At 49.1% G+C, this 25,432-nt stretch overlaps 1 protein-coding gene and 1 long non-coding RNA gene across 4 annotated transcripts; one reads left to right on the top strand and one right to left on the bottom strand.

Annotated features, from left to right (window-relative positions):
• Positions 1–86: 86 nt before the first annotated feature.
• LOC146893906 (uncharacterized) lies at positions 87–9,177 on the bottom strand. The gene is made up of 2 exons (XR_015002769.1): positions 8,856–9,177; positions 87–2,077 (listed from the first exon to the last, which is right to left on the bottom strand). It is a non-coding gene; the product is annotated as an uncharacterized LOC146893906 (long non-coding RNA).
• Gal3st1 (galactose-3-O-sulfotransferase 1) lies at positions 6,404–25,432 on the top strand. Of its 3 annotated transcripts, XM_085692126.2 has the most exons (4): positions 15,494–15,766; positions 15,909–15,992; positions 23,153–23,292; positions 24,024–25,432. In XM_085692126.2, exons 3-4 carry the CDS (start codon positions 23,162–23,164, stop codon positions 25,162–25,164), a joined length of 1,272 nt encoding a protein of 423 aa, XP_085548252.1. In that variant the 5' UTR covers positions 15,494–15,766; positions 15,909–15,992; positions 23,153–23,161; the 3' UTR covers positions 25,165–25,432. The 3 variants fall into 3 exon arrangements, with proteins under 3 accessions (XP_085548256.1, XP_085548251.2, XP_085548252.1); XM_085692130.2 differs by lacking the exons at positions 15,494–15,766; positions 15,909–15,992 and adding an exon at positions 6,404–6,568; XM_085692125.2 differs by lacking the exons at positions 15,494–15,766; positions 15,909–15,992 and adding an exon at positions 10,989–11,318.

The raw sequence follows: 25,432 nt of genomic DNA, 5'->3' as shown, positions 1-25,432 counted from the left end.
TGGTTTGTACTTCCTGCTGGAGCTCATCAAAGGTGAAAGGTATCTTAGGGATTCTATTGCTGTGATAAAACATGATCAAAAGCAAGTTGAGGAGGAAAGGGTTTATTTGACTTACACTTCCATATTCCTGTTCATTATTGAAGTCAGGACAGGAACTCAAAACAGGAAGGATCCTGAAGGCAGGAGCTAATACAGAGGCCATGAAGGGGTGCCGCTTACTGACTTGCTTTCCATGACTTTCCCGACCCATGTTATAGGACCCAGGACCAGCGGCCCAGGCATGGCACCATCCACCATGGATTGGGCCCTTCCCCATTGATCACTAATTATTTGCTTGTTAGCTTTTCTAGACACTTGCTAAGGGAAGCCCCCATAAGAGCTGGATCTGATGGAGGCCATTCCCCAACTGAGGCTCCTTCCTCTCTGGTGACTAGCTTGTGTCAGGTTGACACATAAAACCAGCCAGTACACCTGCCGCCTTGTCACTTTGACATGTAAGCATAGCATTACTAAGCCACAGCCCTTCCTTTCTTATTCTTCCCCAATATCTCACATTAAAAACATAAATAACTTTAAATTTCCCACAATCTTTAAAAATTCAAATACCTTAAATTTTCAGTTCCTTTAAAAATAATATCTCTTTTAAAAGTCTCTCAACTGTGGGTTCCAGTAAAGTACTTTCTTCAATAGAGGAAAAAAAGAAATAAGAGTACAATTAATTCAAAGCAAATCCAAATTCCAACTGCCCAGTGTCTGGGATCCACTTATGATCTGATCTTTTGGACTCATCCAGAGGACTGGGGTCTTTTCTCCACTCCACCCTCTGTAGCACAGTTTGTCTTCTAGGCTCCAGCTGCTGTTGGCGGTTTTCCCCTTGCTACTGGCATCTCACAATAGCCTCATAGGCTGTCTTCATGGTGCCAAAATTCAACTTTTTTGCATGACCCCTTTAGCCTGGGCATTCAACTACTAATGAGACCTCACCTTCACCAGTGGACTCTCACAGTGCCAAACCTCATCTGCTTTCCATGACCCTCTTGCCTTCAAGTCCAGCTGCCAACATGAGGTACAACCATGGGCATCCCTGGAACAGCTTTTCTGTGCTGTCAGGAAACACTTTGAGAAGCTTTTACGAGAGATGCTGGTCTCTCTCTCTGTGTGTATATGTATGTATGTTTTCTAGATAGGGGTTCTCTAGCCCTGGCTGCCCTGAAACTCAGAGCTTTACCTGCCTCTGCCTCCTAAATGCTGGGACTAAAGGCATGTGCCTCAACCACCTGGCTTTGGTCTCTTAATCACTGCTAATTTCTTAGCTCCAGCGAACCAGCATTATTTTTTTCAAACTGTCAGATTCCACTTCCTGGCCCCTAAAGGCTTGTAGCCATATCATAATGCAAAATGTATTCAGTCAGGCTGGAGAGATGGCTCAGTGGTTAAGAGCATTGCCTGCTCTTCCAGAGGTCCTGAGTTCAATTCCTGGAAACCACATGGTGACTCACAACCATCTGTAATGAGGTCTGGTGCCCTCTTCTGGCCTGCAGACATACACACAGACAGAATATTGTAAGTCTAAAGTCTTCTGAGATTCATGCAATCTCTTAACTATAATCCCCTTTAAAGTCAAAAATCAAAAAGCAAATCACATACATCCAACATATAATGGCACAGGATATATATTACCATTCTAAAACATGAGGAAGGAGCATAGTAAGGAAATACAGAACAAAAGACCAAAAACCAGCTGGACAAACTCCAAACTCTGCATCTTCTTGTCTGATGTCAAAATATTCTTCAGACCTTCAACTCCTTTCAGCTTTGTTAACTGCAACTCACTTCTCTCTTGGGCTGGTTCCACTCCCTGTTAGCAGCTCTCCTTGACATGTATCCCACAGCTCTGATATCCAAAATCTTGGGGTCTCCAAGGTAGTCTAGACTTCACAGCTTCACACAATGTCTTCATGCAATGGCCTTTCTGCTGTGGTCATGGTGTCTCTTCATTTTGATTCAGGGACACCCTGACACATACTTGGCCTCAGCAGCTTTCCTTAGTCTCTGATGCAAATTCCATAGCACCTTTCTGAAGCACAATTAATAAAAACTCAGGGTCAGAAATTGGGATTAAACCTGAAGATCTGAAAAGCAAAACACCCAGTCACTGACTCTTACCTGGACCTCAGTCTTAAATGGTAATTCTGCCTCCCAGAGTCTCAGAAGGAGACTGTAAGAGCTGTCTTGCCCTGTCTTATATTCCTCTCTAGGGCTGGGATTAAAGGTGTGTGTCACTGGCTACTGAGATTAAAAGTGTGTGTTACTGTGGCTACTGGGATTAAAGATATGTTACCATAACTGATCTATAAAGCTGAATAATAATAAGACCGTTTTACTCTCAGATCTTCAGGCAGTCTTTATTGAAATACATTTGAAATGCCACTACACCTTCCTTCTGTCCTTAACTTCAGAACCACGAGACTGAAGCTACCAAATTCTGCTGCTTACTGGGCTTGGAACATGACCCCCTCATTCAATTACATCTTCACCAGCTTTCTGGTTTTGGTAGTTTATTCCACCGCTAAAGCTTGGCTGTCCTGAAACTGGATCTATAAACCAGGCTGGCCTCAATCTCAAAGATCAGCCAGCCTCTCCCTTCTGAGTGCTGGGATTAAACTCCCACCATGTCCTGCTTCAGGTTTTTTTCTTTTTTAATTCCTTTTCGCAAATTGGACACATGAACACTAACCACCACATGACAGTCTATGTTTGGTTGTTTTGAGATTTCCTTTGCCAACAGAATTAACCTAAATCTCTTCACTTTAGCCTCAGGCAAACTCTTCAGACATGGGCAAAAGGCAGCCACTTTCTTCATCAAATGTCACAAGAACAGTCTCTAGGCAACATATTAACATTCTTCTCCTCTTGAAACCTCTTAATACAGGCACCCACAGTTCAAATCACACTCAGCACCACTGCCTTCCATGCTCCTACTAGGATGGCCCATTAAGCAACACTTAAAGTGTTCAACTGCTTTTGCTAAACCACAGTCCCAAGGTCCATGTTCCTTCAAACAAAACACACTAAGGCCTAATGCAACAATACCCAAGTCCCTGGTACCAACTTCTATCTTAGTGTTTTGATTGCTGTAAGAGACACCACAACCACAGCAACTTTTGTAAAGGAAAACATTTAATTTGGGCTGGCTTACAGTTTCAAAGGTTTATTTTGTTACCATTGTAATAGTTTAAGTAAAATGCTGCAGGTCCGTGAGTGGTGGCAGTGGACAGAGTGCCATGAGACCACACCACAGGTTGCTGAGTGGTGGCAGGCAGCAGGTCCTGAGGCCAAGGCGGGCCACAAAGGCATCTGGGTCCCAGGCAGGAAGCTGCACAGCAGATGTGAGATGGATAAACACGCCATGCAGAGTGAAGTTGGATATTTATTTAGTGGATTAGGGAAGGGGATGGGGGGAAGAGAGGAGAGAGAGAAACGGGGGAAAAGGGAGAAGGGAGAGACAGAAGCTGTCTCTGAGAGAGACAGAAAGGGAAAGGACTCAAGATGGTGGAAGCTGAATATCAGCTTGCCTAGGTAGACAGGAGAGAGAATGGGTATGGCTTGTCTCTTAAAGGGACAGGACAGACCATTACTGTCATTGTGGGACATGGCAGAGGCAGACATGGTGCTGGAGAGGGAACTGAGAATAGAGAATCCTGCAGGCAACAAAGTGGTGTATCTCACTGGGCATGGCTTGGGCATATATGAGACCTCAAAGCGCACTGTCACAATGATACACTTCCTCCAACAAGGCCCTACCCTAATAGTGCTGCTCCCTTTAGGAGCCATTTTCTTTCAAGTCACCAGAGTCTTTAAATTTCCCTCTAAAACTTCCTAAGGGCAAGTCTCCATCTGCACTGCTTTCAACATTTTTCTCCTTGAAGCTTCTCAAGGACTTGAGAAAGGACTAGAAAATGGCTTTTCTAGCCCCAAATTCCAAAGTCTTTCCATAGTCCTCCTCAAAACATGGTCAGATCTCTCATAGCAACACCCTACTCCTGGTATCAACTTGTCTTAGGGTTTCTATTGCTGCGATGAAACACCAGACCAAAAAGCTAGTTAGGAAGTAAGGAGTTTATTTGTCTTATGCTTCCATATTGCTATTTATCACTGAGGGAAGTCAGGACAGGAACTCAAGCAGGGCAGGAATCTGGAGGCAGGAGATGATGCAGAAGCCATGAAGGAGTCCTGCTTACTGGCTTGCTTCTCATAGCTTGTTCAGCCTGCTTTCTTGTAGAATTCAGGACTACTCAAGACCACCCAGGTAGTGTCCAAGGATGGTGGCACCCACCATGGGCTGGACCTTCCCTATTGATCACTAAATGAGAAAATGCCTTACAGCTGGATCTCATGAAGGCATTTCCTCACCTGAGGCTCCTTCCTCTCTGATGACTCTAGATTGTATCAAGTTGACACACAAAACCAATACAGAAGGCTAAAGGTGAGAAATGAGGCCTAAGGGCAGGTAAAGCCTAACTTTTTGTTGGGGACCAGCCTCGACAAAATAACCTCTTGCCAGGGTAGAGGCATGGGAATTTAGAAATATAGTAAAGAATATGAAGACTCTAATGAAAATAATAAAAACGGAGAAACATAAAGGATAGTATTGGGAGGGGATTCCAGTGAGTACTGGAATTCACTCGCATTTAGTTTCCAATTGCTTTAAATACCGCTGGCCCCAGAAGGTAGGAGTAAGACAAAAAACTGCATTAGCATGATACAAGGAAATGAACATACCAATTGAAGATTGCAGGCTACATCCATAATTAAACATTCTGTTGCTAGAACAAAACAAGTCATGTTCACACCCTAGACCAAAACATTCTGTAGGCAAACCACATTCCCTTTGGTGGAATCCAAAGTTATCTCCACACGGGAACTGAACCCTTAGTTGGATCCTTAGACTTTTGTTTGAGGTAGAAACACATCTACTTTTCTATTCCCAAAGTATAAGGTCTGGCTATTAGCCACACCTGTTGACAATAACTTTGAGAGAGCAGAACTCTCTGATCTAAATCTAGGTGGAACCTTTGTTAGAGGTAGGAGCACAATAACTTTGAAGGAACTAGAGATAAGTTCCAACTCTCTGACCTTTGGTCAGCGTGGAAATAGGCTCACATTTTTGGGCCTCTACAACTTTCCATTCAGGTATGCTGGTATCCCAGCTGGTAACCTGTTGGGGAATATTATGTTAAGATGTGTTACTTTTGTTTATGTTGCATTTGTTTGTTATGAAGCTGTGATACTTTACCTGTCTAGAACACCTGATGGTCTGATAAAGATTTAAATGTCCAATAGTGAGGCAGGAGAAAGGATTGGTGGGGCCAGCAGGTAGTAGGAAAAAGCTGAGAGGAGGAGAAGTGTGACTTGTGAACTCAAGAACCCAGTTCAAGGCCTCCCCCAAACTGACAGTCTCACTACATCTGTGGGATGAGAGGGTTCTGTCTGAAGACAGCTCTGACATGGCAGTTGGGGGAGGCAGGAACCAAAGGGTTGGGACTTTTGGAGCCCAGGAGATGACTCAGGCCTGCATGGGTATATGTGTATCTAGGGCTCACATGGACAAAGGAAAGCCCATCAGATATGGAGGAATGCCTGGCAGCCAGGCTGATGTGGAATTTTCCCCATTCCAGAGTTGCCTAGAAATGTCGGGGGCAGTGGGGCTCTGACGTGGCCCATGCTCAACTGGATGGTCAGCTAGCTAGTTTTGTACTGCCCAAACTGGGTCTAACTCCAGACTAGTTCCCATCCTTGGCTCTGCTTTGGGACGAAGGACAGCCTGAACCTAGACAGGCACCCACTTCCTATTTGCACAGCGCTCTTGAGGATGGGCATCCTTAAAAGGGAAGTTATCAGAACCTGAACAGTTGAAGTGACAGGAGTCTTTGGAGCCAAGCCCCTTCCCTGGGTAGGCCCAGGGATCCTGGCTCTTCTACCTGTTCTCCTTGGGTACCAAATGCGTTTCTGGTCTCCATAGGGGGAGGTAGGAAGACCTATGTTCCACTGGATCCCGAGGAGTTCCAGCACTCTCAATAAAAGGCTGGCAACTAGTTCTGCCGCCTTTTCCCTGAGCCCAGGCTCCCCTCCCCAACACTACCACCAAGCCCCAGGCACCCTCTATTCCCTTCTGGGACTAGCGGCAGGACAATGGTCTCCTTGGCCCTTGGGAGACAAACGGGCCTTGTTGGGCGGGCGGCGGGGGCGCGATATTGCGCCCCAGGGAGTTGAATACAGCTTCTGTGCCTCTCGGGCAGGCGCGCAGGGGACAGGATGGGGGAGGGGGCCGTGGCGCCCATTGGCCGTGAAGCCAGGGGCCGGGCCAGGCTGCTGGCCTCACCTGGCCGAGAGTGGCGAGAGCGGGTGCGGCAGCCGCTGCGGCGGCGGGGCGGGGGCATGGACCAGGCCTGGCAGAGCACGGGGCCCCGGCGAGTGCGCCCCGCCGCCCAGTGAGCGCCCCGGCGGCGGCGGCGGCGCGGGCCGGGGCGACCCCTGCCATCCCGAGCCCAAGGAGAACCGGGCCAAGGTATGTCGGGAGGACCAGCACTCACGCTGGCTGTGCCCTGCCTCATTCTCCTACCTGAGCACCCCACCTACACTGCCTCCTTAGCCAAACTGGGATCGCATGCTCGCCCAGCGAAGGGTATAGGAGTGTTGCAGGGCATACTTCACCGGCACTGTGTCCTGCAGGCTCAGGCTGGTTGCTTGTCTGGGTGCCCCTTCCCATCAAACCTCCCCCCCCCCCCCGAATCCTGAAAGTGGGGTGGGTGGGGCTTGAGTGCCCGCTGCTGCACTCTGCTGAAACTGTGAGTCCATCAATGATTAATCCTCTCGGACATCGTGGCCTGGGCCCTAGTGGAGAAGGAGGGACCGGCCGGAATCTCCTTTTACCTGCCTTTCCCAGGAGGGGCTGTCAAAGCCGAGACTGGGGACCATAGGCGGTGACAGACTCTTGTGCTCCTGAGGAGATGAAGCCACCAAGGAAAGACTCCTAAGATAGGATAGGAAAGCTCCTATATGCAGTTGCACAGTTCCGGAGTCCTGAGCCAGTGCTCCATGAAGGGTTCTGCATGTTGGTCTTCTCTCTTAGCGGAAGGGCAGCACAGAGCATAATCATTGCTTCCCAGTAGAGCCCCTCCTTGTTACCTAGCTGTCTATAGTGACAGGCACACATCTGGCTGCAGCAATCCACGTTAGGATGGGCAGCAGGCCTGATACCTGACACCTGAGGTTACTGTGGTGACCGTGCCATGGAAATCGTCTAGAGGAAAAAGGTGTGGAGGGAGATCCAATGAGAAGAACTCAACCTCTTCTGAGAGTGTGACCAGTGGGTCCTGCGGTCAGTGCAGCCACCCCAACCTTCCCTGCACTGTGCCCTGTGAGACATCATTGATACTTATCTAGAGGGGATTCCAGAATCAAACAGGTCAGTTGCTTGGGGAAAATTAGAGCCTAAGGTCACACAGTTCAGAAGGGGCAGAGTTCACTCCAAGTCACAGGAATTTTTGTCGTCCTCATTTCAGGACCCCAGCCCTGCCCAGGACTCCCTGCCCAACTGGGGTCCTACTTTTTTGATCTTCCTAGGCTTCATCAACCCTCCCCCTTGCCTAACATTGGTGAGTGAGCAGTTACTGCAAAAGCAGAAACAGTCGCTCCCAGCCCTTAGCCTCAGGTGGCTTCACAGTCTGTTTGGGAACAGCTCTGCCCTAAGGAAGCTCCCCGCAGACATGGAGTGCCTGCTTCCTCCCCATCTCCTTTACAGAGTTCTGGACCCACTTGTCATCCAGCAACGGATAGGTCTGTCTCCTACAATGGTCTCCAGGGCAAGAGTAAGCTGTCCTGTGTAGACAGCAGTGATTCACCTGGGAGAGTGGCCCACAAATAGTGGGACTCTGGACCCAGTGTTATTTATAATGACATGATGGACCGGAGGCCAGTCCCATGAGGGGCAGTAGTCCCACAAGGGGCAGTGGTGAGTCACCCAGGGCCTCAGTAGGTCCCCTTGGTGGGTGGGAGACCACGGCAGGTGAGAGACAGACAGATACATCATGCAGAGAGAGAGAGTTTGGGTATAGAGTTTATTTTAGTGGGTTATGGAGGGGGAAGGAGGAGAAGGGGAAGAGGCAGAAGCTGCCTCTCCAGAAGAAGGGCAGAGAGAGAGAAAGAGAGAGGGTGAGAGAGAGGGTCCTCTTGCCTCATTAGGAAGGGGTGGGGGGTTAGGAGTGGGCAGGACTTGTCTCTTAAAGGGACAGGGTGCCAAGGTGACAGACCATCTTTTTCTTCTAATAAAAAGGCGGGAAGTTAGGCATAGCAGGTTGAGGGAACTGGGAGGGCGGGATGTCAGAGTGACTGTGACAGCTGTTTCTGCATGATGAGAAGACGATGAAAGGCAGTGTGGGAGAGACACTTGATAGCTTGTGCTTGTCTTCGCACCTTTATAACTTGCAGGTGCACACTTTAATAAGTGCATTTGTATGTGTTAAAACACCTTTGATTAAGAACATGTTAAGAAGTTGTACTGAAATTTGTCCTTTTTAATCTGACAAGACCTCTCAGCTGTCGAATTGTATCAGAGTTCTTTGAGAAGGATAACATTTTACTTGAGTTACTGATTAAAAACGACAGAGAACTTACTTGGTTGGTTACCTTACTTGGTTGGTTACCTAGTGGTTATCCTAGCCACTCTCAGGATCCTCCCTGATCGTTGAGGGCAGGGGCATCAGGACTGTATTTGCCTTCTGTCGTTAGAGGCAGGGCCTGCCAGACTCCAGAAGATCCTGTGAGCTAAGAAATCTGTAGAAAGACAAGCCTACCTTGACTTGAGCAGCAAGGCTGTCGATTCCAGTGATTCTGTCACTGTCTGGAGATCTTCGGTTTAGATGAAAGGCAGTTTTGTCCAGTAGTTAGCGCTTTCATTTGATGAAGCAAATTGTCGATGGACATTGTTCTATCTTCTTTGGAGGAAGTAGAGTATTGCTGCTAGGAGCCAACCTGTCTCTCTGTTATGAGAAGCCTTTTAATAATTAAACATTTAAATGCCATATGCCCCAGATCTCTGAGCAGTTGAGGGCTGTTTATTGGGTACAGATAAGTTATAATTACAGCATAGGATCTGCCTGGAGAACTGAGTCCAAGCTTAACTGTACTGGCTCTCAATTTAACAGGTGAGACTTGTACTTTTGAAAGACAAAGAAGGCCATTATTCATTGGTCCACAAAATAATGGGGACGAAAAAGGGCAGTGGCCTGAGAGGCACTAGGCCGGAAGGGAAGGAACGGTATCCCTTAAAGGATCCATAGATCCCAGGAGCCGTGGACCCGAATAGTGAATGCACTGCTCAGTGAGGCAGTGCTCAGGCAGAGCCCGAGAAAGGCACTAGGCCTAAAAGGGAGTGGTCTTACCAATTGTCCTGGCGAACTGACAAAGTTGGGAAGTGAGCTGCTAGAAGGTCCAGGTTAAGGATTTTCGCCCACAGTGCAGCACTGGTAGAAACAGGGCTGTGTGAATGAAAGAGAGACAGATTCCAACACTGAGGTGGGAGGCAGCATGAGGTAGGGGGCCGATGGCGGGATAGAGTGCTCATTACCCCGCCAAGTAGGAAACCAGAGCCCAGCCCAGAAGCTGAGAGGGACAGTTTAGCGTGGGTGTGATTACACGCTGGGAATAGAAAGCAGACAGAAAGACATACAAAGCAGGCTGCATTTCCAACTAGCAGTCACTGGCAGAATACAAGCTGATAATAGGCAGATATGTAGCTTGATATGTGAGGATGGGTTGGCGCACTCTCCGTGAGTAAGGCGAGAAGATTCTGAGACCAAACTCCAGTGTCCCAGAAGTTCAGCATGGACCCTGGCTCAAGCTGAACTTTGGGCCATCACTCAAAGTCCAGGGGCCATGAGAATGGGTAGGCACAAACCGAACCCCGACATTGTCACATGGAGTCAAAGGCCCAAGCGAGGGGCTTTAAGCTCAATGGGCCAGTGGTTGACCAGTACTGGGCTGTTTTTACACGGAGGAACCTCTGCTGAGTGGTTGCATACTCATGGAGGCATGGCCAGACATGTGCAAGGAACCTACCGTTTGATGTTGAGTGTAGAATTCCAGCAATTTTGCCGGGCGGTGGTGGCGCACGCCTTTAATTCCAGCGCTCAGGAGGCAGAGGCAGGAGGATCTCTGAGTTCGAGGCCAGCCTGGTCTACAAGAGCTAGTTCCAGGACAGGCTCCAAATCCACAGAGAAACCCTGTCTCAAAAAAACAAAAAACAAAAAACAAGAAAAGAAAAAAAGAATTCCAGCAATTTTAAGTTGGAAAAAAGGTCATATAGAAAAAGAGTTAGAAGATTATAGGATCCCTAGTAGTCCTCAGCTGCAAAGGATAGCCTGCCAAGTGTTGGAAAATGTCCTGAGTTCAGGGTCCCCACATGTCCTCAACTGGCTCACCTGCAGATGGGAGAAAATGTGGAGAGAGCCTGGCTGAGTCATAGCACCAATGTTATCATTAATAAACATATGGTAGTGGGGGACTGGTCCCATGAGGGGCAGCGGTCCCACAAGGGGCAATGGCAGGCCACCTGAAGCCTCAGAGGGTTCCCTTGGTGGGTAGGAGACCATGGCAGGTGAGAGACAGATACATAATGCAGAGAGAGAGTTTGGGTACAGAGTTTATTTAGTGGGTTATGCAGGAGGAAGGAAAGGGGGACGGGGAGAAGGAGAGAAAGGGGAAAGAAGGGAGAGGCAGAAGAAGAGCAGAGAGAGAGTGAGAGAGAGGGTGAGAGCCAGAGGGTCCATTTGCCTCAGCAGAAAGGGGGGATTGGGAGTAGGCGGGGCTTGTCTCTTAAAGGGACAGGGTACCCAGGTGACAAACTAGGCCAGCAGATTATAACATCCAGTCTGTGGCTTGTGACAAATTTGTTTTCATTTTTTGGGATAGGTTTTCTCTGTATAGCCCTGGTGGTTCTGAAATTCACTCCGTAGATCAGGCTGGGTCTCAAAATCAGATATCTGCCTACTCCCAAGTGCTGGGATCAAAGGTGTGTGCCACCACTGCCCAGTATGACAAGCTTTGTGCTTTGCTTTGGCTCCATAAGAAATGTGAATGACCATAGAGAGGATGAGGCAGGATGGAATGGAAATGTCCCCAAGGGTCACCTGACTGGAGATCTCTGGAGCCATGAGGTGGGAACTAAAAGAACTTTCCAGGAGTTACCTGCCTTCCCACATGCTATCCTCTGGGGCAGAGAGATTCAGCCCTCCGTAATACCCTGGCTGGGACACTGGGTAAGTCCTCCCGGTCTGCCTTAATTTTGCCAGGCATGGAATGTGAGTGTTGAGGGAAGCTGGGAATAAAACATGGGAAGCATAGATCATTGGAAGGGTAGGGTGGTATGGATATTGATCCAGAAGGATCTAAGGGCCCATGATCATAACTAGACCCATTGCAGTGAGCCAGGCACTGAGTCGAGGACCCTGCATGCCTCACAGTTGTTGATCTTCCCAACAAGAGACAGCATGGCTGCACCTCTGTCAGGAAAGAGGGAGCCTCTTGACAGAGACCACCCTACTGGGGAACTCTGGAGCAGGCTGTACCAAGGGCATCCTGAGTGCAGGAATGGAGCAGTGGGTGTGCTTATCCTGGGCATGGTGTATGGCATCAACAACGCCTCTGTAAAACTTTTTCTCCATGCCAAGTGTTTATGCAAACAAGTGCATCTTCAGACTGTAAACAATATGGCAGGAATATTATAACGCACTGATATTTATTGCTAACTCCTCCGTGCTCAGTCCTGGGACTCTGTGTTTAGAGGACTAAGGTAGTGGCTTGACTTTTGACTGGCACCTGTGACTTGCCACTTCCTGCCAGAGCTGCTTTTTGCTTGGATCTGCTATCAGGAAAGGTGGTGATTTTGCATGGACAGGGGAGTGTCTCAAAAAGAATGTGTTCTGTCTTTGCCATGGTTACTGGACCTGTTTCTCCACCTGATACATGGGGCTGCATATAATACCGAGAGGTTCTGGTGTGTGCGTGTGCATACTGTAATTGTGTGTTTGCCTATTGAAACAATTGGTTGCTAGAAATGGTGACACATGTCTGTATTTCTAGCATCAGGAAACCGAGGCATGAGGATAGCCAGCTTGAAGTCAATGAGGAACATAATGAATTGGTCTACACAGTGAGACCAGACCAGACCAGACCAGTCACAAACACAAACACACACACACACACACACACACACACACACACACACACACGCATGCACGCACACAAAAAAGAAAGGAAGAAAGGAAAAGAAAAAGGAGGAGAAGACCCGAGGGGAAGGAAGGAAGGAAGGAAGGAAGGAAGGAAGGAAGGAAGGAAGGAAGGAAGGAAGGCAGGCGCAGGTGATATTGATTCTCCGACATTAAGAACTGCGTCTGACAATGGGATGATGGTGGCGCACACCTTTAATCCCAGCACTTGGGAGGGAGAGGCAGGTGGATTTCTGTGAGTTCAAAACCAGTTTGGTCTACAAATCAAGTTCCGGGACAGCCAGGGTTACACAAAGAAACCCTATCTCGAAAAACAAACAAAGAAAAGGGAACTGCATCTGAATCACGAAAGACCACCCCATCTCAGCTGCCAGACCTGGAAACCATTGGCACCGTGACTCCAGCCAAGGGACAATAAGGCTGATAAGATGCCAGGGCTGCCAGCTTGGAGGGATCCTGTGAGTCAGCAAACTAGGGTGTAGACAAAACACCCTGCTGGATGATACACTCCAAAGAGCCTCCAGGTGAAGAAGTGTCTGGATCCTTGCAGGTCCAGGAGGTCTAACCTCTCCAAATCAAACCGTCCATGTGTACGCCACGCTTGCTGGTCTATCATTGGCTATGCCTTCTAATTCAGAATGCTCAGGTTTGGAAAGAGCAGTATGCCTGCCTCCAAAGCAAGGTGTGGCCTGGCAATAAACCTATTTTTAGTTTTTATTTGTTGGGGGTGTGTGTGTGATGTGTACGTCAGAGGGCAACTTTCAGAAATTGCCTCTCCCTCCACCATATGGGTTCTGGGGATCAAACTCAGGGGCAAGCACCTTTACCTGCTGAGCTATCTTACTGTCCCATTATTTATGAATTTTTATTTTTTTCCCAAAGTAATACAGACTATGATAAAATGTGAATGTATATATAGTCACATTATATTTACCAAGTCAAATGTGTTATTGATGGCAAGTGACCCCATTCCTTGGGGAAATACATTTTACATTTGGTATCATTTCAGACCCCTTAACCTAAGTACAAATGTACAGTTTGCCCTTATGAATACATTCATTCTTTACAGTGTGTACTAAGGCAGCTCTTTTAACCTCTGGACCTAAGTTTTCTTGTCTGTGAAATGGACATAAAAGGTCTATTCTAGTTTGCTTTCTTCCTAGGGATGGTACTGCCCAGAGTGGGCTGAGCCCTCTTATATGATAAAAAAAAAAAAACCCACAGATAATTGGCTATCAGCTTGAGATGCAATATTGGCCTCCCTGGACCACAGCTTCTATGTGCTGACCCTGAGGAAGTACTTTCAGAAGAGTTTGCCTCAATGCTGCTGGTCCCTTTTTAATCACACCTAATTTCTCAACCCTGGATAACAAGCATCAACTGTCCCAGTAAAGCAAAGACTTTGCTTCCACAGATCCTTAATCTGAAACATCACATGACCAGCTGTGATGAACCGTCATAACTCAGGCCTCCACTGTGTTTCTCTCAGCATTGTCTTACCTTCCAGCTTCCCACAGACCAGCCCATCAATCACTGAGCGCTCCGTGGCTTTTCCAGCCCGCCAATCTCTGAGCGCTCCGTGACTTTTCCAGCCAATCTCTGAGTGCTCCGTGACTTTTCCAGCCCGTCAATCTCTGAGTGCTCCATGGCTTTTCCAGCCAATCTCTGAGCACTCTGTGGTTTTTCTAGCTCGAAGTTCCAAACCCTTCCACAATTCTCCCTGCCAAAAATGCCACGGTCAGGTCTGTCATAGCAACAACCCTGTTTTCCAGCAACAGCCCTGTTTTCTGGCTCCAATTTCTGTTCTAGTTAGGTTTCTGTTGCTGTGGTGAAATGAACACCAGGACCAAAAGCAACGTGTGGAGGAACGGGTTTATTTTAGCTTACCGGTTACAGCCCATCGTTGGGAGAGCTGAGGAAGGAACGAGCTCAGGGCAGGAGCAGGAAAGCAGAGAACACTGTTTAGTGGCTCATTTCCAGGCTCAAGTTCAGCAGCCTTCCCAAGCCCACCCACTTAAGCATGCTGTTTCCCACTTTGGGCGGGACTTCCTCCATCAATTAACAATGAAGAAAATGCCACCCCCCCTGCACCCAGACATGACCACAGATCAGTCAGGTGGAGAGATTCTTCAGTTGAGGGTCCCTCTCCCCAGGTGTGTCTAGGTTTGTGTCAGACTGACAATAGAAGCTACCCAACCATGGCTTTAGTTCCAGTGGGAGGCGGAGGCATACGATCTCTATGAGTTCAAAGCCAGCTTGGTCTAAACAGTGAGACCCTGTCAAAGACACAACAACAACAACAACAACAACAACAACAAAGGTAGCTTGTACAGGATCTGTGAGCCTCTGGAAAGAAACCACCTTTACCAAAGACCCGCCCCCTAACCTCATTTGCTGTCTTAATGCTCGTATTTCATTGGCTCTGATTCAGTACATGGGTCCCCCTCAACTATAAGGGAGGATGGGATTTATAGGCTGTGTTACCATGGAGAAAAAAAGCTATCTTTGGAAACTGGAGAGCCTCTTGAGGGCGCCCCTTTCCAACCCCTTCCCCTACTGGATCAGATGTCCTCGCTGCTGCCGCGAATCCCAGGCTGTTTTCTCTACCACACTTGTCTGCTTTCTCCCCCCAGGAGCCCTCACTCTGGGCAGGAGATGTACCCTCTGTAATATCTGTGGGACACATCAGCTTAAAGTTCATGGTGATCACAAGAAGATAGATTTCTCAGTAGAGAATGGGAAAGCAAGTTAAAAACAAAGTATGTTGGCTGGCTAGTGAGATAGATGGCTTCCACACATGACCCCCTTATTTTAAGTTTTGGACAAGGTTCCAGTATGCGGTCCAGGCTGGCCTCAATCTCATGACCCTCCCCACTTGCAACAATGGATGCTGATACTATCTATTGTTCTATCTATCTATCTATCTATCTATCTATCTATCTATCTATCTATCATCTCCAGGTCTAAGCTCATGACAAGTGTGTATTTGGCCTGTGACTTTGTTGTTCCCTATTCTGCCTAACTATCTTTTTTGTGATGGACCTGAGGGGGTACTTGGCCCACAAAGCAGCCAAGAGGTTTGAATGAGCTGCCCTCAGGTGAATCAGTTCATCTTCCAGTCCGGTGCCCTGTCCCCCCCCCCCCCCCCCCCCCCCCGCCTTCAAGCACACAGTAGCTGTGCCCTTGACCCAAGGGCATCTAGAATTGAACTAGTAGCTGAGCCCTTGGGTAAATGAACTACCTGGCTGTTGGGGTCTAGAGAGGGGCGGGGCCAGTCGGAGGACAGTAAGAAGACAAGGGCACCACCTGGGCATTCCATTCATTATCCCCAGGGAGGGCGCTCATAAATATTCATATGCACTGGAGGGGGATGGAAGGAGCCAACCAGCCGCTGGCTGGGTATCGTTAGAGCATTCTCTCTGACTGCAGAGGCAGCCTGGGTGTTGGAAGAGGAAAGGGGCAGCTAGTCGCAGCCCAAGGTGAGTGTGTCCCCTCCGCCCCAGCACGGAGAGCAGGGGATCTGCGCAGTGGTAACACCCTCCGGCAGCCTTACCATCTCAGGCAAGTTTCACAGTGTGCAGGTTGTAGTGGGTGAGTCCTGCTTCTCCTTCTGTCCTGCAGGGTCCTAACTGGAGGATGTGGAGTCTGGCTGGCTACCAGTTATCGCGCAGCTGTGGCTGGGGTCACCCACGAGAACAGGGATAGGTGAGGAAAATGACAAGAGGACCATATGTCCTAGTACCCTGGTCTGTCACCAGCATGGGCACAGGAGGTAGGGAACCCAGATTCTAGTCATGCTTCCTACTTCCCCTGTGCTGTGTGACCTTGAGGATACTCTTGCCTTCTCTGAGGTTTGACCTCCCTGCTTCTCTCAGGGCCACTAGCTATCTGTAAGACTCTGTTTCGGACTGGTGGGTACACTGCTGGATGGGACCAGGCCAGGACCCTGGTGGGTCATGATAACTATCAGTTCAGCAAATGTCTGCCCTGTGCCAGCCCTGTGCCTGCATGTTCCATCTGAAACATGATGACAGAACATTGATATTATTTTGAAGGAGAAATTAAGACCCAGAGAAGGAAAGAGCCTCGCTTAGGGCATACAGCAAGCTGGAGTGCATGTGTGTGTGAGCGTGTGAGTGTGTGTATGTGTAGTCATTATGGGGAAGAGGGGGTCAGAAGACAACTTCTGGACCTGGGAATCAAGCTTCGGTTGTCAGTCTTGGGAGCAAGCACCTTTGCCTGCTGAGCCATCTTGCCTGCCTCATATTTAATTTCTTGAAACAGGGCCTCTCTGTATAGCCCAGTTTGTCCTCAATCTGGTCACCCTCCTGCCTCTGTCTCCTGAGTTGTTGGGATTACAGGTATGTGCCACTACACCTGGCTCCAGAGCTGGGCTTTAAATAAAACTAGATTCCCCAGCCTGGGTGCTGCCTCATTCCGGCTCTCTTGTGTGGTTCTCACAAGCATGTTCATGATCCTCACATAGGACTTCTGTGTGTGGCTCACTCATGGCAGGGCACGGGAAGTTTATTCATTTGGCTCTTTGAGGCAAGGCCCTGATCAGAAGCCCACTCTCTCTGGCCTCCAACTCAAAATCCTCAGCGTTCTGAGTCCTTGGATCGTAGGCATGCACCACCTCACCCAGTGAAGGAACAGTATAAATATATATATTTAGTCATTATTATCGCCATTCTTGGTACTAGAGACAGAACCCAGGGGCTCGTGCATGCTAAGCAAACTCTTTACCACAGAGCTACACAACTAAACAATCCTTCATGGGCCCTTTGACATGCATGTCATGTATGACCCTCACAAAAAGTCTGTCTCACCATAAGCTATCTCCCCGTGTGGCTGTCACTGAGGTGGTAGCTGCCTGACCAAGAGTCTTATCCATGTTCTCCCCCCAGATGCCCAGGCCACGGGGCATCTTCTATTAAACATCTACCAAGTGCTAGGCTCAAGCATCTCTGGGATGACTCACCTGTTCCTGATTATGGGGGCAGGTACCTCTCCTGGGAGGCAGGACTGGGCCCTGTCAACAGTGATGACAATGCCTAATCGGCAATGCTATTAATAATTAATACTCTGATTAATCACCTGGCTTTGGAACGGGGTGGCTTTGGGGTTGTTCTAGCCAACCCATTTGCTTCCCTCAGTTTGCTCAGAGAAGGGCCTGCCTTCCCTGACTTGGCCACTGAGGATCCACCATCTGTAGCAGGAGACAGTCTCAGAGAGGAGGTTCCTTGCTCAGTTCACAGAGGCTAGGCAACTAGGGGGTGAGGAACCTGGAATACCTCAGGAAAGGCTGGCCCAGGAGAACCAGCCACCAGGGTCCCTTCTACTTCCCATGCCTGCATACTGACCATCAGCTAGCTCTGCCCACCAGCGTCAGACAATCCTATTCCTAGGACAGAGGTCCTGGGGATGCCTTGATCGGCTTCCAGAAACTTCCTTTCACCCAGGCTTCATATACCTCAGACAGGAGCTGCTATTTATAAAGCAGGACGCTGCATGTAGGAGATCCACAGACACGGGCTCAAAATCCTGCCTTGCTTTTACCTGCTGAGTGACCCTGAGCAAGCCATGTCACCTCTTGAAGCCTCATTTTCCCCATTTACAAAACGGGGTGATGGTACAACGTGATTGTACTCACTGAGCGGAGTCAGTTGCTGGCAGAGATTCTAGTAGTTCCGCCAGGGCTCAGTATACACAGGGCTCTGATGAGGTTTGGGAAAACCCAAACAGGAGAATGAGTTTTATGTGTGGGGGAACACACTGCCCTGGGTGGGCCAGAAAGCCCCTGATTGGCAGCTTAGGATGCTGGTCTGCCCCCTACTGCCAGTCCTCCACCACTGCAGCTTCTCGGAGTTCCGGAGGAGTACCCTGGTGAGTGGGGCTGCCGCGACAGGGTAGGCCGCCAGGCTTAACAGAGAGCCAACTAATAGAATCTTAATCCCTCCCTCTAGAGAAACTAAACTCCTGTGCTCACTGTTCTGGGCCCGAGCCTTGGTCTGTGAGCCGGCTTTCTTCTAGGCCCCGTGGAGCAGAGAGCTGGTGACTGACCAGAACTCACCGGGCGGTTTTGTGGTTCGTGGGCAGCTCCCCCAAGCCCCGCAACACCGCTTCTTGCCCAGAACTCAGGAGGGTTGCAGCCAGTGATACAGTGTACTGACCGCTCAGGAGGTTCCTCAGCTAGACTCCTCTCTTCTGCTTCTCTCCAATTTATAACCGAGAAAGCATCCCCGGCTTGTTCGCAGTCCTTGCTAAAGCCCAGCCCAGCCCAGCCTTGAGGGATCCTGATGTTGAGGTCCAGCCTGGCGGTGGTGGCGCCACCTGTAGCCCCAGTACTCGAGAGGCAGAGGCAGACAGATCTCAGTGACTTGGACGCCTGGTCCACCTGGTCCAAATAATGAGTTTCAGGACAGCCAGAACTACATAGTAAGGTCCTGTCTCTAAATAAACAAAGCAGTTGTTGAGGTCCACACCTTACCCTCCTGACTGTTTTTAGGTTTAGCTTGTTTTTATGGTACTGTCTTACACTGTAGCCTGGGCTGGCCTGAACTCTTGATCCACAGCTTTCCCCTGGGAGTACAGTCATGTGTCATCACATCTAGTTTTCACTTTGTAAACTTTATTTTATTTTATTTTTTTAGTTTTTCAAGACAGGGTTTCTCTGTAGCTTTTGGAACCTGTCCTGGAACTAGCTCTTGTAGATCAGGCTGGCCTCGAACTCACAGAGATCAGCCAACCTCTGCCTTCCGAGTGCTGGGATTAAAGGCGTGCGGCACCACTGCCTGGCTATACTTTGTAAACTTTAAAGTGTGAGCGCGTGCCTAGCTCAGTGGTAGAGCTTTTGCCTGGAATGCTGGAGACCCTAGGTTAACTCCGCACTACTTAGGGAAGAAAAAAAGAACAAAACCTCCAAACCTTCCAAACCTGTTGTAGAGGCATTGTATTGTCCCCTTTCTTCTTCTTCTTCTTCTTCTTCTTCTTCTTCTTCTTCTTCTTCTTCTTCTTCTTCTTCTTATTATTATTATTATTATTATTATTATTATTATTATTATTATTATTTTGAGACAGGTTTTCTCTGTGTAACAGCCCTGGCTGTCCTGGAACTAGCTCTTGTAGACCAGGCTGGCCTCAAACTCATGAAGATCCGCCTGCCTATGCCTCCTGCGTGCTGGGATTTAAGGCATGCACCACCACCACCTGGCATGTCCCCTTTTTTATTAAATTGTCTGTAATCCTTTTAAAAATGCAACCATTGGGCTGGAGAGATGGCTCAGAGGTTAAGAGCATTGCCGATTCTTCCAAAGGTCCTAAGTTCAATTCCCAGCAACCACATGGTGGCTCACAACCATCTGTAATGAAGTCTGGTGCCCTCTTCTGGCCTGCAGACAAACACACAACAGAATGTTGTATACATAATAAATAAATAAATAAATATTAAAAAAATAAAATAAAAATGCAACCATTGTAAAAATGAGTAATGTAGAGAAATATCTATACCTCTCCCAGATAGGTTCAGAGGATTAGACTGTGGAAATGTAGAACACAGGCTGCATGTCCTTAACCCAAAATCTGATGTTGAAGATGATCTAAAAATCTGAAACTTTTTGAATATCAACATGATGCCACAAGTGGAAAATCCCACATCTCATTTGATAAACCACATGTGATAAACCACAATAAAATCAGAGGTGTATTTCAAATACCGTATAAAATTCTTTCTGGCTATGCATTTTAGGCATATAGGAAATGAATTTCCTTTGGTGCTGCTAGCGATCGATCGATCAGTGATCAATACGCTATCGATCGATAACTGGAAAAAAAAGTTAAAAAAAGGAAATGAATTTCATGCTTACATTTTGGCTGTTACCAAGATATCTCATATGTGTATATACATGTTCATGTGAATATGTGTACATATATATGTATGCACATGCATGTGGAGTCCAGAGGTCAGCATGAAGTCTCTTCCTTGATAATGCTCCACCTTACATGTTTTTGTTTGCTTGCTTCTCGAGACAGGTTTTCTCTGTGTAGCCTGGGCTGTTCTAGAACTCACTCTGTAGACCAGGCTGGCCTCAAACTCAGAGATCCACCTGCCTCTGCTCCCTGAGTGCTGGATTAAAGGCATGTGCCACCACTGCCAAGCTTCATTCACCTTACATTTTGAGGCGAGGACTCTCACTAAACCTGCTGACTGGCTAAGCAGTCACTGAGCCCCAGGGTCCCCCTGGCTCTGCCTCCCTGACGCTAGGATAACAAGGGTACTGGCTTTTGTTTTTTATTGTGGGTGGTAGAAAAATTGAGCTTATCTTCGTGTTTGATTGGCAAGCACTTTGCCACCTATACCATCACCCCAGCCCCATTAAGAGAGTTCTTTAAGCATACACAAATATTCTGAAATAAAAAGTACAAAATCAGAAACATCTCTAGTTCTAAGCAATTTTGGTAACATACACTCACATTCCACGCCTGTCACTGCATTTTGCTTTTGTCCAAACTTTCACATATATTTACCTAGGGACATAAGTGGACCAGGAGGAGTAGTGCATATCACTCTAGAATTTTCTTTCTTTTTTTTAAAAAAATATTTATTTATTTATTTATTTATTTTATGTGCACTTCTGTTTTGCCTGTGTGAAAGTGGAACTGGAGCAGGAGTTACAGACAGTTGTGAGCCACCATGTGGTTGCTGGGAATTGAACCCTGGCCCTCTGGAAGAGCAGTCAGTGCTCTTAACAGTTGAGCTCTCTCTCCAGCTCCCACTCTAGAATTTTCTGTGTTTTTTGTTTTGTTTTGTTTTGCTTTTGCTTTTGATGTTTAGGATTTTGGTTTTTGAGGCAGGGTGTCACTATGTAGCCCAGGTTGGCCTGGAACTAGTTATATAGATCAGGCTGCCTTGAACTCAGAGATCCACCTGCCTCTGCTTCCCAAGTGCTGGGATTAAAGGTGTGTGCCACCTTATCTGGCTAAGATTTATTTATTGTAAAGTGTGTGTGTGTGTGTGTGTGTGTGTGTGTGTGTGTGTGTGTGTGTGAAGGGGACACTGGATCCCCTGGAAGCTGGGGTTATGGGCAGTCGTGAGCCACCCAGTATGGGTGCTGGGAACTGAACGCCAGTCGATGAAGTACTTGTATAGGTTTGGTTATGAGCCTAAAGGTTAATGGCCGAGCCATTTCTCCAACCTTCTGTTGATGTGTTGAGACAGGACCTCATGTAGTTCAGGCTGCTCTCAAACTGTAGCTAAGATTGGCCCAGTCTCCCAGATACCAGACTTTTTTTTCCTTCTTCTTCTTTTTCTCCTTTTTTCTTTGCTGGGGAATTGGCCAAGGGCCTTGAGCATGTTAACGAGCAACTATAGCTCATGTTGCTTTATGGTTAACTCATTGCCCTTTCTTTCCATCATGACTTCTGGGAACGGGCCTGGTAGACATGATGTCCCTTTTGTCCTTTGCTGATGATCACGGACGTTCTCTCTCTCTCTTTCTAATCAAGTTGCCACTGGCACACATGCCTTTGTACACTTTACACACTTATCTATAGTGACAGGTGGGTGGCCCTCGTTTGATATCCCTGCCCTCTGAAAACACTCTCCCTAGCCTTTACCCAGCTTCACAGAGTGAGCAATGCTTCTCCCATTGTCACAGGAGGAAAAGTCCCCTCCTGTGTGGTTTCTTCCTCTGACATTTGCTTCTCTCTGTCCTTTTCTATGAGGCAAACTTCCTTGTTGAGGAGCCACAGGCTCAGCAAGTGCTGCCACCTTCTGGGGGTGGGCCTGGAGGGCTCCTCTCAGCAAGCAGCCATGGGCACCTTAGGTAACTTTCCCATGGAGGCACCTGCCTCCAGGTGCATTTGGTAGTGTGCCATGCATGCGGTCACAGGGCAGCATGTATGACCTCCTGCCGCCTCGGGGGCTCGGGAGCATCGGCTGGGAGAGAAGTGGAAAGTTCCAGACCTTGGTTTTACACCTACGGGGAGGTGGGAAAGTCCCCCTATCCGAGCCTCCACTCTCTCCCGGATTCCAGTTCTGAAGCCTCCCCCATTACCACTCACATCTCTGTCTGCTGCGGGCAAGGCCACTGCATCCAGGTCAAACTGCTCCCCAAACAAGCATACCACAGCAAACACTCACTATGACACCCATTAAAGTGAGTTAGCGGTTTTATCTGTTTATTTCTCTGTGTAGCCTGGTTGTCCTGGCACTCCCTCTGTAGATCAGGCTGGCCTCAAACTCAGAAACATCCACCTGCCTCTGACTCACAAGGGCTGGGATTAAAGAAGGGCCTAGGTCACTACCGCCCAGCTGAGTTAGCAGTTTTTAATATAAGTACTTTCCATGCAGTATTTTGAACATAGCTATAAACTAGATGCCCTTTTCTTTTCTTTTCTTTTCTTTTCTTTTCTTTTCTTTTCTTTTCTTTCCTTTCCTTTTCACCAGGAAGGGTGGTGCAGGAGACAGGGAAGGTTGGTTATGCCTTCTGAAACAGTAAAGATTCTAAGCTTCCCTATGAGCAGGGCCTGGGGCACAGGACTAAGAGGGTTCTTCTTTTGTCCCTCGGAATGCATTCATTATAGAGCCCAAAAGGCCTACTCCCACGGCCTTGCCAGTCAGTCAGGAGTTAGAACCGTGCTCAGCAGGACCGTCTCTCTGTCCATTTGCCTCCTCTCCTCTCCTTGAGCTGAGCCTGCTATCTTCTACCTCTCTAACGCTCCGACCCTGACAGTATCCTGCCAGGGACTCCGCAGAGCTGGCTGGTGAAAGCAGGCCCCTACTGTGAGCTCACCCTGGCAGCTGTGGAGACTCCATGAGACTAACCTCTTGACCCTTCTGCTCTTGACCCTACTGTCCCTAGCAGTTCTCTGAGATGCCTCTGCTGTCGAAGAAGCCCTGGGAGTCCAAGGCCAAGGGGCTGGTGCTGGGCGCTCTCTTTACCAGCTTCCTGTTGCTGCTCTACTCCTATGTGGTACCGCCTCTCCACCCCAACGTGGCCTTCACGTGAGTGCCATCCAACAGAGGGAGCAGGGCAGGGCGTTGGTCATGGTCCACCTGCACCGTGCTGCGCGGGGCAGACATTCTGGCAGAACTCTTCGGTGCCACCCAGGCCTCACTGGGTGCCTCAGTGAAGTGGAGATAAGGGCAGAGCTCGCCCCACAGAGCGCGAGTGTCGCCTAACACTGTGTCCAATCTGAGGCTCCCACAAGGCCACAGTGGGGGCCAGGATAGAGATGGAGTGTGATTTGTCACTAAACACTCATTTGGCCCAGGGCCCGGATTCAAACTTTTCAAACTTGGGCTTATGTGACTGTGTCCCTCTCCCTAAGCAGCCAGACTATCCCATCTCCCCATGCGGCTGCTCAGCATATATCTGGTGCAGCCTGTGCCACAGTTAGTGGTATTAAGGTAACCTGAAAAATATTGGTAATAATATTGGTAATAAACTCCCCCGCCGCCAAACACGCACGCGCGCGCGCGCGCGCGCGCGCACACACACACACACACACACACACACACACATACAAACGAAAAACCTGGCAATTTTGGGCAGGGGGAATTTCAGCTCGGGAAAATGCTTGCCCAGCACCCACAAAGCAAAGTGTTCAAACTTGCAGGCTTGCATTAGTAAGTCATGGCCGTCAGGCTGGCCCAGATCAAGCCCCTCCCAGACTCTCCCATGGGACTGTCACTTGCAAGCCCCTGACAGCTTTTCATCCCTCTGTCTCCCTCAGGACCTCGGAGCCCGCAGCACCTTGCTCCCCTGCTCCCAGTGAGTCAGAGGTGGCCACTTCAGGCAACGGCTCTGCCGGAAGGTGCCAACCTCGGCAAGACATCGTGTTCATGAAGACGCACAAGACCGCCAGCAGCACGCTGCTCAACATCCTCTTCCGCTTCGGCCAGAAGCATGGGCTCAAGTTCGCCTTCCCCAATGGCCGCAACGACTTCCACTACCCGTCCTACTTTACACGCAGCCTGGTGCAGGACTACCGACCTGGGGCCTGCTTCAACATCATCTGCAACCATATGCGCTTCCACTACGAAGAGGTGCGCGGGCTGGTGAGGCCCGGCGCCGCCTTCATCACCGTCATCCGCGACCCCGCTCGTCTCTTCGAGTCTTCCTTCCATTATTTTGGGTCCGTGGTGCCGCTCACCTGGAAGCTGTCGAGCCACGATAAGTTGGCAGAGTTCCTGCAGGACCCTGATCGCTACTACGACCCGAGCGGCTACAACGCGCACTACCTCCGCAACCTACTCTTCTTCGACCTAGGATACGACAGCGGCCTGGACCCGGGCAGCCCGCGAGTGCAGGAGCACATCCTGGAGGTGGAGCGCCGCTTCCACCTGGTGCTGCTGCAGGAGTACTTCGACGAGTCCCTGGTGCTGCTCCGGGAGCTGCTCTGCTGGGACCTGGAGGACATGCTGTACTTCAAGCTCAACGCGCGGCGTGACTCGCCGGTGCCGCGGCTCTCGGGCGAGCTATACCGCCGTGCCACCGCCTGGAACCTGTTGGATGTGCGCCTCTACCGCCACTTCAATGCCAGCTTCTGGCAAAAGGTGGAGGCCTTTGGGCGCGAGCGCATGGTGCGCGAGGTGGCCGAGCTACGCCAAGCCAACGAGCGCATGCGCCGCATCTGCATCGATGGCGGTCAAGCGGTGGATGCCGAGGCCATCCAGGACTCGGCTATGCAGCCCTGGCAGCCCCTGGGCGTCAAGTCCATCCTAGGTTACAACCTCAAGAAGAGCATCGGGCCGCATCACGAGCAGCTCTGCCGGCGCATGCTCACGCCCGAGATCCAGTACCTGTCCGACCTCGGCGCCAATCTCTGGGTCACCAAGCTCTGGAAGTTCCTTAGGGACTTCTTAAGGTGGTGACATACCCTGTCCACTTTCCGGTCTGGCTCCCTGCTGCAGAAGGGCTGGCCAGGGTGCCTCTGGCCCCTAGCCTTCCCCAGTCATGCCTGGTGCCACCCTGGGGTCTCCTGGGGTTATTAGCTGGCCGGGACTAGTCTCTCTGCACAAGAGAGAGCCTAACCGAGAAGTATTTGACTAATTGTGTTATTTTTTATTAAACTCCTTTATTTCCAGACCCCTCTTACGAGGGGAGACTCAGAAATAAAGGAATTTTATGTGTTTTTGCTAA

Source organism: Myodes glareolus, chromosome 8 (assembly GCF_982192425.1).
Source record: "Myodes glareolus chromosome 8, mMyoGla1.1, whole genome shotgun sequence".
Classification (NCBI taxonomy): domain Eukaryota; kingdom Metazoa; phylum Chordata; class Mammalia; order Rodentia; family Cricetidae; genus Myodes; species Myodes glareolus.
Note: the sequence above shows the minus strand (reverse complement) of the source record. Positions and strands in the feature narration are given on the sequence as shown.

Coding starts and splice junctions, on each gene's coding strand:
- Gal3st1 (XM_085692125.2), top strand. CDS start 11,094: ATGACAAGCTTTGTGCTTTGCTTTGGCTCCATAAGAAATGTGAATGAC. Junction 11,319..23,152: donor TACCCTGGCTGGGACACTGG/GTAAGTCCTCCC, acceptor TGTCCCTAGCAG/TTCTCTGAGATGCCTCTGCT. Junction 23,293..24,023: donor CACCCCAACGTGGCCTTCAC/GTGAGTGCCATC, acceptor TGTCTCCCTCAG/GACCTCGGAGCCCGCAGCAC.